Source organism: Notothenia rossii, assembly GCF_949606895.1.
Source record: "Notothenia rossii genome assembly, contig: scaffold_123, whole genome shotgun sequence".
Lineage (NCBI taxonomy): Eukaryota > Metazoa > Chordata > Actinopteri > Perciformes > Nototheniidae > Notothenia > Notothenia rossii.
Window position 1 is genome coordinate 53,370 of NW_027639713.1, and position 15,000 is coordinate 68,369.

General features: G+C 40.2%; 1 protein-coding gene across 1 annotated transcript in view; it reads right to left on the reverse strand.

Moving 5' to 3' along the window:
* Positions 1–15,000, reverse strand: part of LOC307027501 (kinase D-interacting substrate of 220 kDa B-like) — a 57,809-nt gene that overhangs the window by 15,589 nt on the left and 27,220 nt on the right. Inside the window, exons 20-22 of the mRNA XM_079695764.1 lie at positions 12,418–12,631; positions 10,500–10,693; positions 9,646–9,780 (exon numbers count right to left, since the gene is read on the reverse strand). Coding sequence (XP_079551890.1) covers positions 9,646–9,780; positions 10,500–10,693; positions 12,418–12,631 — 543 coding nt within the window. The remainder of the gene's footprint in view (positions 1–9,645; positions 9,781–10,499; positions 10,694–12,417; positions 12,632–15,000) is intronic.

Here is a 15,000-nt window from a genome sequence, read left to right on the forward strand (position 1 = left end):
TGTGTAACGCTAGTGTCTGTAGTTTGTGTAACACTAGTATCTGTAGTGTGTAACACTAGTATCTGTAGTTTGTGTAACACTATTATCTGTAGTTTGAAACACTAGTATCTGTAGTTTGTGTAACACTAGTATCTGTAGTTTGTGTAACACTAGTATCTGTAGTTTGTGTAACACTAGTATCTGTAGTTTGAAACACTAGTATCTGTAGTTTGTGTAACACTAGTATCTGTAGTTTGTGTAACACTAGTATCTGTAGTTTGTGTAACACTAGTATCTGTAGTGTGTAACGCTAGTATCTGTAGTGTGTAACACTAGTATCTGTAGTTTGTGTAACACTAGTATCTGTAGTTTGTGTAACACTAGTATCTGTAGTGTGTAACGCTAGTATCTGTAGTGTGTAACACTAGTATCTGTAGTTTGTGTAACACTATTATCTGTAGTTTGAAACACTAGTATCTGTAGTTTGTGTAACACTAGTATCTGTAGTTTGTGTAACACTAGTATCTGTAGTTTGTGTAACACTAGTATCTGTAGTTTGAAACACTAGTATCTGTAGTTTGTGTAACACTAGTATCTGTAGTTTGTGTAACACTAGTATCTGTAGTTTGTGTAACACTAGTATCTGTAGTTTGTGTAACACTAGTATCTGTAGTGTGTAACACTAGTATCTGTAGTTTGTGTAACACTAGTATCTGTAGTTTGTGTAACACTAGTATCTGTAGTGTGTAACGCTAGTATCTGTAGTTTGTGTAACACTAGTATCTGTAGTGTGTAACACTAGTATCTGTAGTTTGTGTAACACTATTATCTGTAGTTTGAAACACTAGTATCTGTAGTTTGTGTAACACTAGTATCTGTAGTTTGTGTAACACTAGTATCTGTAGTTTGTAACACTAGTATCTGTAGTTTGTGTAACACTAGTATCTGTAGTTTGTGTAACACTAGTATCTGTAGTTTGTAACACTAGTATCTGTAGTTTGTGTAACACTAGTATCTGTAGTTTGTAACACTAGTATCTGTAGTTTGTGTAACACTAGTATCTGTAGTTTGTGTAACACTAGTATCTGTAGTTTGTGTAACACTAGTATCTGTAGTTTGTGTAACACTAGTATCTGTAGTTTGTGTAACACTAGTATCTGTAGTTTGTAACACTAGTATCTGTAGTTTGTGTAACACTAGTATCTGTAGTTTGTAACACTAGTATCTGTAGTTTGTAACACTAGTATCTGTAGTTTGTAACACTAGTATCTGTAGTTTGTGTAACACTAGTATCTGTAGTTTGTGTAACACTAGTATCTGTAGTTTGTAACACTAGTATCTGTAGTTTGTGTAACACTAGTATCTGTAGTTTGTGTAACACTAGTATCTGTAGTTTGTGTAACACTAGTATCTGTAGTTTGTGTAACACTAGTATCTGTAGTTTGTAACACTAGTATCTGTAGTTTGTAACACTAGTATCTGTAGTTTGTGTAACACTAGTATCTGTAGTTTGTGTAACACTAGTATCTGTAGTTTGTGTAACACTAGTATCTGTAGTTTGTGTAACACTAGTATCTGTAGTGTGTAACACTAGTATCTGTAGTTTGTAACACTAGTATCTGTAGTTTGTGTAACACTAGTATCTGTAGTTTGTGTAACACTAGTATCTGTAGTTTGTGTAACACTAGTATCTGTAGTTTGTGTGACACTAGTATCTGTAGTTTGTGTAACACTAGTATCTGTAGTTTGTAACACTAGTATCTGTAGTTTGTGTAACACTAGTATCTGTAGTTTGTGTAACACTAGTATCTGTAGTGTGTAACACTAGTATCTGTAGTTTGTAACACTAGTATCTGTAGTTTGTGTAACACTAGTATCTGTAGTTTGTGTAACACTAGTATCTGTAGTTTGTGTGACACTAGTATCTGTAGTTTGTGTGACACTAGTATCTGTAGTGTGTAACACTAGTATCTGTAGTTTGTAACACTAGTATCTGTAGTTTGTGTAACACTAGTATCTGTAGTTTGTGTAACACTAGTATCTGTAGTTTGTGTGACACTAGTATCTGTAGTTTGTGTAACACTAGTATCTGTAGTTTGTGTAACACTAGTATCTGTAGTTTGTGTAACACTAGTATCTGTAGTTTGTAACACTAGTATCTGTAGTTTGTAACACTAGTATCTGTAGTTTGTGTAACACTAGTATCTGTAGTTTGTGTAACACTAGTATCTGTAGTTTGTGTAACACTAGTATCTGTAGTTTGTGTAACACTAGTATCTGTAGTTTGTGTAACACTAGTATATGTAGTGTGTAACACTAGTATCTGTAGTTTGTGTAACACTAGTATCTGTAGTTTGTGTAACACTAGTATCTGTAGTTTGTGTAACACTAGTATCTGTAGTTTGTAACACTAGTATCTGTAGTTTGTGTAACACTAGTATCTGTAGTGTGTAACACTAGTATCTGTAGTTTGTAACACTAGTATCTGTAGTTTGTGTAACACTAGTATCTGTAGTTTGTGTAACACTAGTATCTGTAGTTTGTGTGACACTAGTATCTGTAGTTTGTGTAACACTAGTATCTGTAGTTTGTGTAACACTAGTATCTGTAGTTTGTGTAACACTAGTATCTGTAGTTTGTAACACTAGTATCTGTAGTTTGTGTAACACTAGTATCTGTAGTTTGTGTAACACTAGTATCTGTAGTTTGTGTAACACTAGTATCTGTAGTTTGTGTAACACTAGTATATGTAGTGTGTAACACTAGTATCTGTAGTTTGTGTAACACTAGTATCTGTAGTTTGTGTAACACTAGTATCTGTAGTTTGTGTAACACTAGTATCTGTAGTTTGTAACACTAGTATCTGTAGTTTGTAACACTAGTATCTGCAGTTTGTGTAACACTAGTATCTGTAGTGTGTAACACTAGTATCTGTAGTTTGTGTAACACTAATCTCCTCTCACACATCCCTGAAACTGGCCCTCCCGCTGTACTTCTCGGCGATTTCAACCTCCAGACAGGGAAGATATCTGAACTAACATCTCTGTTAACCACCTTTGCTTTCTCACTGTCTCCATCCCCACCAACTCATAAAGCTGGCAATGTCCTTGATCTCATATTCTCAAGGAACTGCTCTACTTCTAACCTCTCTGTAAACCCGCTCCACACCTCCGATCACTTCTTCATTTCATTCTCTCTACCCCTTTCCAAACATAACAACCTCATCTCTTCTAACTCTGCTCCTGTCCGCCGTAACCTCCGTTCCCTCTCCCCCTCTACCTTTACCTCATCGGTGCTCTCAGCCCTCCCTTCCTCTGACTCGTTCCAACTCCTGCCTCCAAATGCTGCTGCAAAAACTCTCCTCTCGACTCTCTCATCCTCTCTGGACTTTCTCTGTCCTCTCACATCGCGGCCGGCTCGTCAGTCCCCTCCTGCTCCCTGGCTAAATGATGCACTGCGTGCTAATAGAACCATCCTTCGGGCAGCAGAGCGGAAATGGTGGAAATCCAAACACCATGACGACCTCCTAACCTATCAGGCTCTCCTCTCCTCTTTCTCTGCTTCCATCTCTCAGGCAAAAAGCACTTTCTTTCAAGATAAGATCCAATCTTCCTATTCCAATCCCAAAAAACTATTTTCTATCTTCTCCACCCTCTTGGACCCCCCCAAAGCACCTCCCCCCTCCTCCCTTCTGTCAAGCGACTTTGTTAACCATTTTGAAAAAAAGGTTGATGATATTCGCTCTTCTTTTTCTGACTCACCTTTACTCACCGCTGGGTCACCAGACCCTCCCTTCACCCACACACTGACCTCCTTCTCCCCTCTCTCTCCAAGTGAGGTTCTTACCCTCGTTACCTCTGCCCGTCCTACCACCTGTTCTCTGGACCCTATCCCCTCAAACCTCCTTCAGACTATCGCTCCTGATATTCTACCATTTCTCACCCATTTCATCAACACTTCTCTAACTTCTGGTCACTTTCCAAACAGTCTCAAGGAGGCAAGAGTAAACCCTCTCCTAAAGAAACCCACTCTCAACCCGTCTGATGTTATTAACTACAGACCCGTCTCTCTCCTCCCGTTCCTGTCTAAAACACTTGAACGCGCTGTCTTTAAACAACTCTCCTCTTATCTCCATCAGAACAACCTTCTGGATCCGCACCAGTCTGGTTTCAAGGCAGGTCACTCAACAGAAACTGCTCTCCTTGCTGTCTCTGACAAACTGCACACTGCTAAAGCAGCCTCCCTCTCCTCTGTCATCATCCTTCTGGACCTGTCTGCTGCATTCGACACGGTGAACCATCGGATCCTCCTTCGCACTGTCCAAGAACTTGGAGTTTCAGGCACTGCACTTTCCCTCCTCACCTCATACCTCAACGACCGCACCTACAGGGTTACTTGGAGAGGGTCCGAGTCCGACCCTTGTCAATTAACTACAGGGGTCCCTCAGGGCTCGGTTCTTGGTCCCCTCCTCTTCTCCCTGTACACAAACTCGCTCGGGTCTGTCATTAGCCCGCATGGTTTTTCATACCACTGCTACGCTGACGACACCCAACTAATTCTGTCCTTTCCCCGCTCAGAGACCCAGGTCGTCGCACGCATCTCTGCTTGCCTAGCAGACATCTCTCGGTGGATGTCTGCTCATCACCTCAAGCTCAACCTTGACAAGACTGAACTGCTCTTCCTTCCGGGTAAAGATTGTCCCACTCTTGACCTAACAATCAACATCGGCACCTCTGTTGTTTCCCCGACTCAGACTGCAAGGAATCTGGGTGTGGTCCTAGATAACAAACTGTCCTTCACTGCAAACATCGCTGCTACAACCCGCTGCTGCAGATACACGCTTTACAACATCAGGAGGATACGTCCCCAGCTGACCCAGACATCAGCGCAGATTCTGGTCCAGGCTCTCGTCATCTCACGCCTAGACTACTGCAACTCCCTCCTGGCTGGTCTACCTGCATGTGCCATCCGACCTCTGCAGCTCATCCAGAATGCAGCGGCTCGTCTGGTCTTCAACCTTCCCAAATTCTCCCACACCACACCGCTCCTCCGCTCCCTTCACTGGCTTCCAGTAACTGCTAGAATCCACTTCAAGACACTGGTACTTGCGTACCATGCTGCGAATGGATCTGGCCCTTCCTACATCCAGGACATGGTTAAACCGTACACCCCAGCACGTGCACTCCGCTCTGCATCAGCCAAACAGCTCGCTGCACCCGCACTGCGAGGGGGACCCAAGTTCCCGTCAGCAAAAACACGTGGGTTTGCTATCCTGGCTCCAAAATGGTGGAATGAGCTCCCCATTGAAATCAGGACAGCAGAAAGCTTACACATCTTCCGACGCAAACTGAAAACTCATCTCTTTAGACTCCACTTCGAGCGATAAAATTACTAACAAAGCACTTATATACTAATAAAGGGCTGGCTTTCTAAATGCCAGTTGAGTAGCACTTGAAATGTTTGGCTCTATGAAACCTGATGTACTTATATGATTCTGTTTTCTTAAAGGTTGTATCTTCCTGGTCGAATGCACTTATTGTAAGTCGCTTTGGATAAAAGCGTCAGCTAAATGCAATGTAATGTAATGTAATGTAACTAGTATCTGTAGTTTGTGTAACACTAGTATCTGTAGTTTGTGTAACACTAGTATCTGTAGTTTGTGTAACACTAGTATCTGTAGTTTGTAACACTAGTATCTGTAGTTTGTGTAACACTAGTATCTGTAGTTTGTGTAACACTAGTATCTGTAGTTTGTGTAACACTAGTATCTGTAGTTTGTGTAGAACTAGTATCTGTAGTTTGTGTAACACTAGTATCTGTAGTTTGTAACACTAGTATCTGTAGTGTGTAACACTAGTATCTGTAGTTTGTAACACTAGTATCTGTAGTTTGTGTAACACTAGTATCTGTAGTTTGTGTAACACTAGTATCTGTAGTTTGTAACACTAGTATCTGTAGTTTGTAACACTAGTATCTGTAGTTTGTCTAACACTAGTATCTGTAGTTTGTGTAACACTAGTATCTGTAGTTTGTAACACTAGTATCTGTAGTTTGTGTAACACTAGTATCTGTAGTTTGTGTAACACTAGTATCTGTAGTGTGTAACACTAGTATCTGTAGTTTGTGTAACACTAGTATCTGTAGTTTGTGTAACACTAGTATCTGTAGTTTGTAACACTAGTATCTGTAGTTTGTGTAACACTAGTATCTGTAGTTTGTAACACTAGTATCTGTAGTTTGTAACACTAGTATCTGTAGTTTGTGTAACACTAGTATCTGTAGTTTGTAACACTAGTATCTGTAGTTTGTGTAACACTAGTATCTGTAGTTTGTGTAACACTAGTATCTGTAGTTTGTGTAACACTAGTATCTGTAGTTTGTAACACTAGTATCTGTAGTTTGTGTAACACTAGTATCTGTAGTTTGTGTAACACTAGTATCTGTAGTTTGTGTAACACTAGTATCTGTAGTTTGTAACACTAGTATCTGTAGTTTGTGTAACACTAGTATCTGTAGTTTGTGTAACACTAGTATCTGTAGTTTGTGTAACACTAGTATCTGTAGTTTGTAACACTAGTATCTGTAGTTTGTAACACTAGTATCTGTAGTTTGTGTAACACTAGTATCCGTAGTTTGTGTAACACTAGTATCTGTAGTTTGTAACACTAGTATCTGTAGTTTGTGTAACACTAGTATCTGTAGTTTGTGTAACACTAGTATCTGTAGTTTGTGTAACACTAGTATCTGTAGTTTGTAACACTAGTATCTGTAGTTTGTGTAACACTAGTATCTGTAGTTTGTAACACTAGTATCTGTAGTTTGTGTAACACTAGTATCTGTAGTTTGTAACACTAGTATCTGTAGTTTGTGTAATACTAGTATCTGTAGTTTGTAACACTAGTATCTGTAGTTTGTGTAACACTAGTATCTGTAGTTTGTAACACTAGTATCTGTAGTTTGTAACACTAGTATCTGTAGTTTGTAACACTAGTATCTGTAGTTTGTGTAACACTAGTATCTGTAGTTTGTGTAACACTAGTATCTGTAGTTTGTGTAACACTAGTATCTGTAGTTTGTAACACTAGTATCTGTAGTTTGTGTAACACTAGTATCTGTAGTTTGTGTAACACTAGTATCTGTAGTTTGTGTAACACTAGTATCTGTAGTTTGTAACACTAGTATCTGTAGTTTGTGTAACACTAGTATCTGTAGTTTGTAACACTAGTATCTGTAGTTTGTGTAACACTAGTATCTGTAGTTTGTAACACTAGTATCTGTAGTTTGTGTAACACTAGTATCTGTAGTTTGTAACACTAGTATCTGTAGTTTGTAACACTAGTATCTGTAGTTTGTGTAACACTAGTATCTGTAGTTTGTGTAACACTAGTATCTGTAGTTTGTGTAACACTAGTATCTGTAGTTTGTGTAACACTAGTATCTGTAGTTTGTGTAACACTAGTATCTGTTGTTTGTAACACTAGTATCTGTAGTTTGTGTAACACTAGTATCTGTAGTTTGTGTAACACTAGTATCTGTAGTTTGTAACACTAGTATCTGTAGTTTGTGTAACACTAGTATCTGTAGTTTGTGTAACACTAGTATCTGTAGTTTGTAACACTAGTATCTGTAGTTTGTGTAACACTAGTATCTGTAGTTTGTAACACTAGTATCTGTAGTTTGTGTAACACTAGTATCTGTAGTTTGTGTAACACTAGTATCTGTAGTTTGTGTAACACTAGTATCTGTAGTTTGTAACACTAGTATCTGTAGTTTGTAACACTAGTATCTGTAGTTTGTGTAACACTAGTATCTGTAGTTTGTGTAACACTAGTATCTGTAGTTTGTGTAACACTAGTATCTGTAGTTTGTGTAACACTAGTATCTGTAGTTTGTGTAATACTAGTATCTGTAGTTTGTAACACTAGTATCTGTAGTTTGTAACACTAGTATCTGTAGTTTGTAACACTAGTATCTGTAGTTTGTGTAATACTAGTATCTGTAGTTTGTAACACTAGTATCTGTAGTTTGTGTAATACTAGTATCTGTAGTTTGTAACACTAGTATCTGTAGTTTGTAACACTAGTATCTGTAGTTTGTGTAACACTAGTATCTGTAGTTTGTAACACTAGTATCTGTAGTTTGTAACACTAGTATCTGTAGTTTGTAACACTAGTATCTGTAGTTTGTGTAATACTAGTATCTGTAGTTTGTAACACTAGTATCTGTAGTTTGTGTAACACTAGTATCTGTAGTTTGTAACACTAGTATCTGTAGTTTGTAACACTAGTATCTGTAGTTTGTGTAACACTAGTATCTGTAGTTTGTGTAACACTAGTATCTGTAGTTTGTGTAACACTAGTATCTGTAGTTTGTAACACTAGTATCTGTAGTTTGTGTAACACTAGTATCTGTAGTTTGTGTAACACTAGTATCTGTAGTTTGTAACACTAGTATCTGTAGTTTGTAACACTAGTATCTGTAGTTTGTGTAACACTAGTATCTGTAGTTTGTAACACTAGTATCTGTAGTTTGTGTAACACTAGTATCTGTAGTTTGTAACACTAGTATCTGTAGTTTGTGTAACACTAGTATCTGTAGTTTGTAACACTAGTATCTGTAGTTTGTAACACTAGTATCTGTAGTTTGTGTAACACTAGTATCTGTAGTTTGTAACACTAGTATCTGTAGTTTGTAACACTAGTATCTGTAGTTTGTGTAACACTAGTATCTGTAGTTTGTAACACTAGTATCTGTAGTTTGTAACACTAGTATCTGTAGTTTGTGTAACACTAGTATCTGTAGTTTGTGTAACACTAGTATCTGTAGTTTGTGTAACACCAGTATCTGTAGTTTGTGTAACACTAGTATCTTAAGTACAATAGAGAGCCGCAGTGACGCGTCCTAAAACCCGGAAGTGAACTCCTTCTGGTTCCTTCAACAAAAAGCAATGAGACCTCTCCATAGGATTTAGGAAAATAGCTCTAAATCAGGTCTGTGGTTGAGACACCTTGAAGAGACGGATCACGTTTTGTTCTGGATAATCTCCACATGTCTACTTTTATAATGTTCTAATCATAAATCTAATGTCCAGAAGCTAAATGCTAACGTTATGCTCTAAAGGAACTACAGCAGGGTCGCTGCTTCAACGTCACGCCAACTTCAGATCCATATTCAAACACACAGATTCTAGATGGAAGGAGTTGAAGCGTTTGTTTGAACAGTCTGCAGGAGGCAGGGACTTGCTCTCAAGCAGAACAGAAACTAACTTAGAGGAGTGTTTACGTGTTCGGCGTAATGACGTACAACGGCCTCCACGACTTCTGTAGTCCTATTCAGCCACTTGGTAACAACCATCGTTTCTCAGACACGTCCACTCTTCAGAGATCACCAGTGGGGTCACTGCTGATGATTTAATGTAGAACAAAACCTGATCCGTCTCTTCAGTGTGTCTCAACCACAGACCTTAGTTCAGATACTTTCCTAAACCCTACGGAGAGATCCCATTGCTTTTTGTCGAAGGAACCGGACGTGGTAAACATGCTAACTTACTTCCGGGTTTTAGGACGCGTCACTGCGGTTCTCTATAGCACTAGTATTAGTAGTACTATATAACTCTAGTATTTGTAGTACATTACTAGTACTATCTCTAGTACCCCTGGTACTCACAGGTGCAGCGCAGGTGTGCCTCCCTGGTTTGTGAGGAGGCTGCAGGTGAGGAGGCTGCAGGTGAGGATGCTGCAGGTGCAGGTGAGGAACCATGAGGGGGCGCTGCTGCTGGTAAAGGTGGTGGGGGAAATATGGCTGGGGGGGAAATCAAAATAATGATCATGGAATGATTCACACAACAATCAACCAATGAGACGCAGCCAATGAGACACAGCCAATGAGATGAAATGTGACGTCTGTACCGAGTACTTCTCCACAGACGTAATCATGGTAGATATATATATATATATATATATAGATAATTATAATCAGTACGTTTGAATTAAGCTTTGAATTACTCGGTGCAGCTCTTTAAAACAAATGGTGAAGGTAGAAGTGACATCACAGGAAGCAGTGACATCACAGGAAGCAGTGACATCACAGGAAGCAGTGACATCACAGGAAGCAGTGACATCACAGGTTCCCTGCTGCTCCTCTAACCAGGTGAGTACCCGGGGGGACTGTTTACATTTTGAAGGCGGTCTTTTGGGCTCTCCATCTTCTAACGTAACTGTTTGTTTGGTGCTTTGTTGATCTCCTTCATCTTTAGATTGTCATGGTAACTTCTCCTCTCTTGTTTATTAGCTTTTGATCCACGTTGCTGGAGCTGGTTTCTGTGTCTCTCCGTCTCTCTCTCCTGTTGTTCTGTTACTGTATGACTTGCACTTTGGGGAACACTCGTTTGGCTCCATCTGGTGTTGAGAATGTGTAATTACATCAAAAAGTCTAGACCCTGAATATAAGGAGACCCTCTTTGTTCTAGATCTTATCTTCGGGTCAATACGGTATTGTGGTTATGCACATGTTGGTCTCACCCTGTTGTAGAAGGGGTGCTGCGGCCCCGCCAGGCCGCTGTAGAAGCTGCTGTGGGGCAGCGGGGGCCCGCCCGCCCCTCCGGGGGACGACATCTGGCTGTACATGGAGGAGGGGCGGGGGGCCGCCTCCTGCAGGGGGGGGGCGGGGTACGGGACCCCCCCCATATTAACCTGCTCACGGGCTGCACGCACATCTGATCAGAGAGAGAGACGGATATCAGTATAGTATCACATGCAGTGTTAGCGTGTGTATTAGCATGTGTATTAGCGTGTGTATTAGCGTGTGTGTTAGCGTGTGTATTAGCGTGTGTGTTAGCGTGTGTATTAGCGTGTGTTAGCGTGTGTTAGTGTTAGCGTGTGTATAAGCGTGTGTATTAGCATGTGTATTAGCGTGTGTATTAGCATGTGTATTAGCGTGTGTATTAGCGTGTGTGTTAGCGTGTGTTAGCGTGTGTTAGTGTTAGCGTGTGTATTAGCGTGTGTATTAGCATGTGTATTAGCGTGTGTATTAGCGTGTGTTAGCGTGTGTTAGTGTTAGCGTGTGTATTAGCGTGTGTATTAGCATGTGTATTAGCGTGTGTGTTAGCATGTGTTAGTGTTAGCGTGTGTATTAGCGTGTGTATTAGCATGTGTATTAGCGTGTGTGTTAGCGTGTGTATTAGCGTATGTTAGCATGTGTTAATGTTAGCGTGTGTATTAGCGTGTGTATTAGCATGTGTATTAGCGTGTGTGTTAGCATGTGTTAATGTTAGCGTGTGTGTTAGCATGTGTTAGTGTTAGCGTGTGTGTTAGTGTGTGTATTAGCGTGTGTATTAGCGTGTGTATTAGCATGTGTGTTAGCATGTGTTAGTGTTAGCGTGTGTATTAGCGTGTGTTAGCGTGTGTTAGTGTTAGCGTGTGTATTAGCGTGTGTGTTAGCATGTGTATTAGCGTGTGTATTAGCATGTGTATTAGCGTGTGTATTAGCATGTGTATTAGCATGTGTGTTAGCATGTGTTAGTGTTAGCGTGTGTATTAGCGTGTGTATTAGCGTGTGTATTAGCGTGTGTATTAGTGTGTGTATTAGCGTGTGTATTAGCGTGTGTATTAGTGTGTGTATTAGTGTGTGTTAGTGTTAGCGTGTGTATTAGTGTGTGTATTAGTGTGTGTATTAGCGTGTGTATTAGCATGTGTATTAGCGTGTGTGTTAGCGTGTGTATTAGTGTGTGTATTAGTGTGTGTATTAGTGTGTGTATTAGCGTGTGTATTAGCGTGTGTATTAGCATGTGTATTAGCGTGTGTGTTAGCGTGTGTTAGTGTTAGCGTGTGTATTAGTGTGTGTATTAGCGTGTGTATTAGCATGTGTATTAGTGTGTGTATTAGCGTGTGTATTAGCGTGTGTATTAGTGTGTGTATTAGCGTGTGTATTAGTGTGTGTTAGTGTTAGCGTGTGTATTAGTGTGTGTATTAGTGTGTGTATTAGCATGTGTATTAGCGTGTGTGTTAGCGTGTGTTAGTGTTAGCGTGTGTATTAGCGTGTGTATTAGCGTGTGTATTAGCATGTGTGTTAGCGTGTGTATTAGCATGTGTTTTAGCATGTGTGTTAGCGTGTGTTAGTGTTAGCGTGTGTGTTAGTGTTAGTGTGTGTTAGTGTTAGCGTGTGTATTAGCGTGTGTATTAGCGTGTGTACTAGCATGTGTGTTAGCGTGTGTATTAGCATGTGTTTTAGTATGCGTGTTAGCGTGTGTTAGTGTTAGCGTGTGTTAGTGTTAGCGTGTGTATTAGCGTGTGTATTAGCGTGTGTACTAGCATGTGTGTTAGCGTGTGTATTAGCATGTGTTTTAGCATGCGTGTTAGCGTGTGTATTAGCATGTGTTTTAGCATGCGTGTTAGCGTGTGTTAGTGTGTGTTAGTGTTAGCGTGTGTGTTAGCGTGTTACCGGCGATGATCTCCCTCAGTTTGGGGTCCAGGTTGACGGTGCAGGGCAGGAAGGTTCTGATGTCTCGCGCCGTCAGGACGGGCGTTCGTGACGACAGGAAAACCTCGAAGCTGCGCACGTCTCCATCGATCTCAAGAAGAGGCTCCACGTCTTTAGTGGTGGGGATGTTCCTCGACACTCTGAGGGAGGAGAGGAACTCTTTAAAGTAGAGACTCTACATACTGATATACACCTGAACATCAGCAGGAGAGGACTCTTTAAAGTAGAGACACTACATACTGATATACACCTGAACATCAGCAGGAGAGGACTCTTTAAAGTAGAGACACTACATACTGATATACACCTGAACATCAGCAGGAGAGGACTCTTTAAAGTAGAGACACTACATACTGATATACACCTGAACATCAGCAGGAGAGGACTCTTTAAAGTAGAGACACTACATACTGATATACACCTGAACATCAGCAGGAGAGGACTCTTTAAAGTAGAGACACTACATACTGATATACACCTGAACATCAGCAGGAGAGGACTCTTTAAAGTAGAGACACTACATACTGATATACACCTGAACATCAGCAGGAGAGGACTCTTTAAAGTAGAGACACTACACACTGATATACACCTGAACATCAGCAGGAGAGGACTCTTTAAAGTAGAGACACTACATACTGATATACACCTGAACATCAGCAGGAGAGGACTCTTTAAAGTAGAGACACTGCATACTGATATACACCTGAACATCAGCAGGAGAGGACTCTTTAAAGTAGAGACACTACATACTGATATACACCTGAACATCAGCAGGAGAGGACTCTTTAAAGTAGAGACACTACATACTGATATACACCTGAACATCAACAGGAGAGGACTCTTTAAAGTAGAGACACTACATACTGATATACACCTGAACATCAGCAGCAGAGGACTCTTTAAAGTAGAGACAATACATACTGATATACACCTGAACATCAGCAGGAGAGGACTCTTTAAAGTAGAGACACTACATACTGATATACACCTGAACATCAGCAGGGGAGGACTCTTTAAAGTAGAGAGACTACATACTGATATACACCTGAACATCAGCAGGAGAGGACTCTTTAAAGTAGAGACACTACATACTGATATACACCTGAACATCAGCAGCAGAGGACTCTTTAAAGTAGAGACACTACATACTGATATACACCTGAACATCAGCAGGAGAGGACTCTTTAAAATAGAGACACTACGTACTGATATACACCTGAACATCAGCAGGAGAGGACTCTTTAAAGTAGAGACACTACGTACTGATATACACCTGAGAGGACTCTTTAAAGTAGAGACACCACATACTGATATACACCTGAACATTAGCAGGAGAGGACTCTTTAAAGTAGAGACACTACATACTGATATACTGTATACCTGAACATCAGCAGGAGAGGACTCTTTAAAGTAGAGACACTACATACTGATATAGACCTGAACATCAGCAGGAGAGGACTCTTTAAAGTAGAGACACTACATACTGATATACACCTGAACATCAGCAGGAGAGGACTCTTTAAAGTAGAGACACTACATACTGATATACACCTGAACATCAGCAGGAGAGGACTCTTTAAAGTAGAGACGCCACATACTGATATACACCTGAACATCAGCAGGAGAGGACTCTTTAAAGTAGAGACACTACATACTGATATACACCTGAACATCAACAGGAGAGGACTCTTTAAAGTAGAGACGCCACATACTGATATACACCTGAACATCAGCAGCAGAGAACTCTTTAAAGTAGAGACACTACATACTGATATACACCTGAACATCAGCAGGAGAGGACTCTTTAAAGTAGAGACACTACATACTGATATACACCTGAACATCAGCAGGAGAGGACTCTTTAAAGTAGAGACACTACATACTGATATACACCTGAACATCAGCAGGAGAGGACTCTTTAAAGTAGAGACACTACATACTGATATACACCTGAACATAAGCAGGAGAGGACTCTTTAAAGTAGAGACACTACATTCTGATATACACCTGAACATCAGCAGGAGAGGACTCTTTAAAGTAGAGACACTACATACTGATATACACCTGAACATCAGCAGGAGAGGACTCTTTAAAGTAGAGACACTACATACTGATATACACCTGAACATCAGCAGGAGAGGACTCTTTAAAGTAGAGACACTACATACTGATATACACCTGAACATCAGCAGGAGAGGACTCTTTAAAGTAGAGACACTACATACTGATATACACCTGAACATCAGCAGGAGAGGACTCTTTAAAGTAGAGACACTACATACTGATATACACCTGAACATCAGCAGGAGAGGACTCTTTAAAGTAGAGACACTACATACTGATATACACCTGAACATCATCAGGAGAGGACTCTTTAAAGTAGAGACACTACATACTGATATACACCTGAACATCAGCAGCAGAGGACTCTTTAAAGTAGAGACACTACGTACTGATATACACCTGAGAGGACTCTTTAAAGTAGAGACACCACATACTGATATACACCTGATCATCAGCAGGAGAGGACTCTTTAAAGTA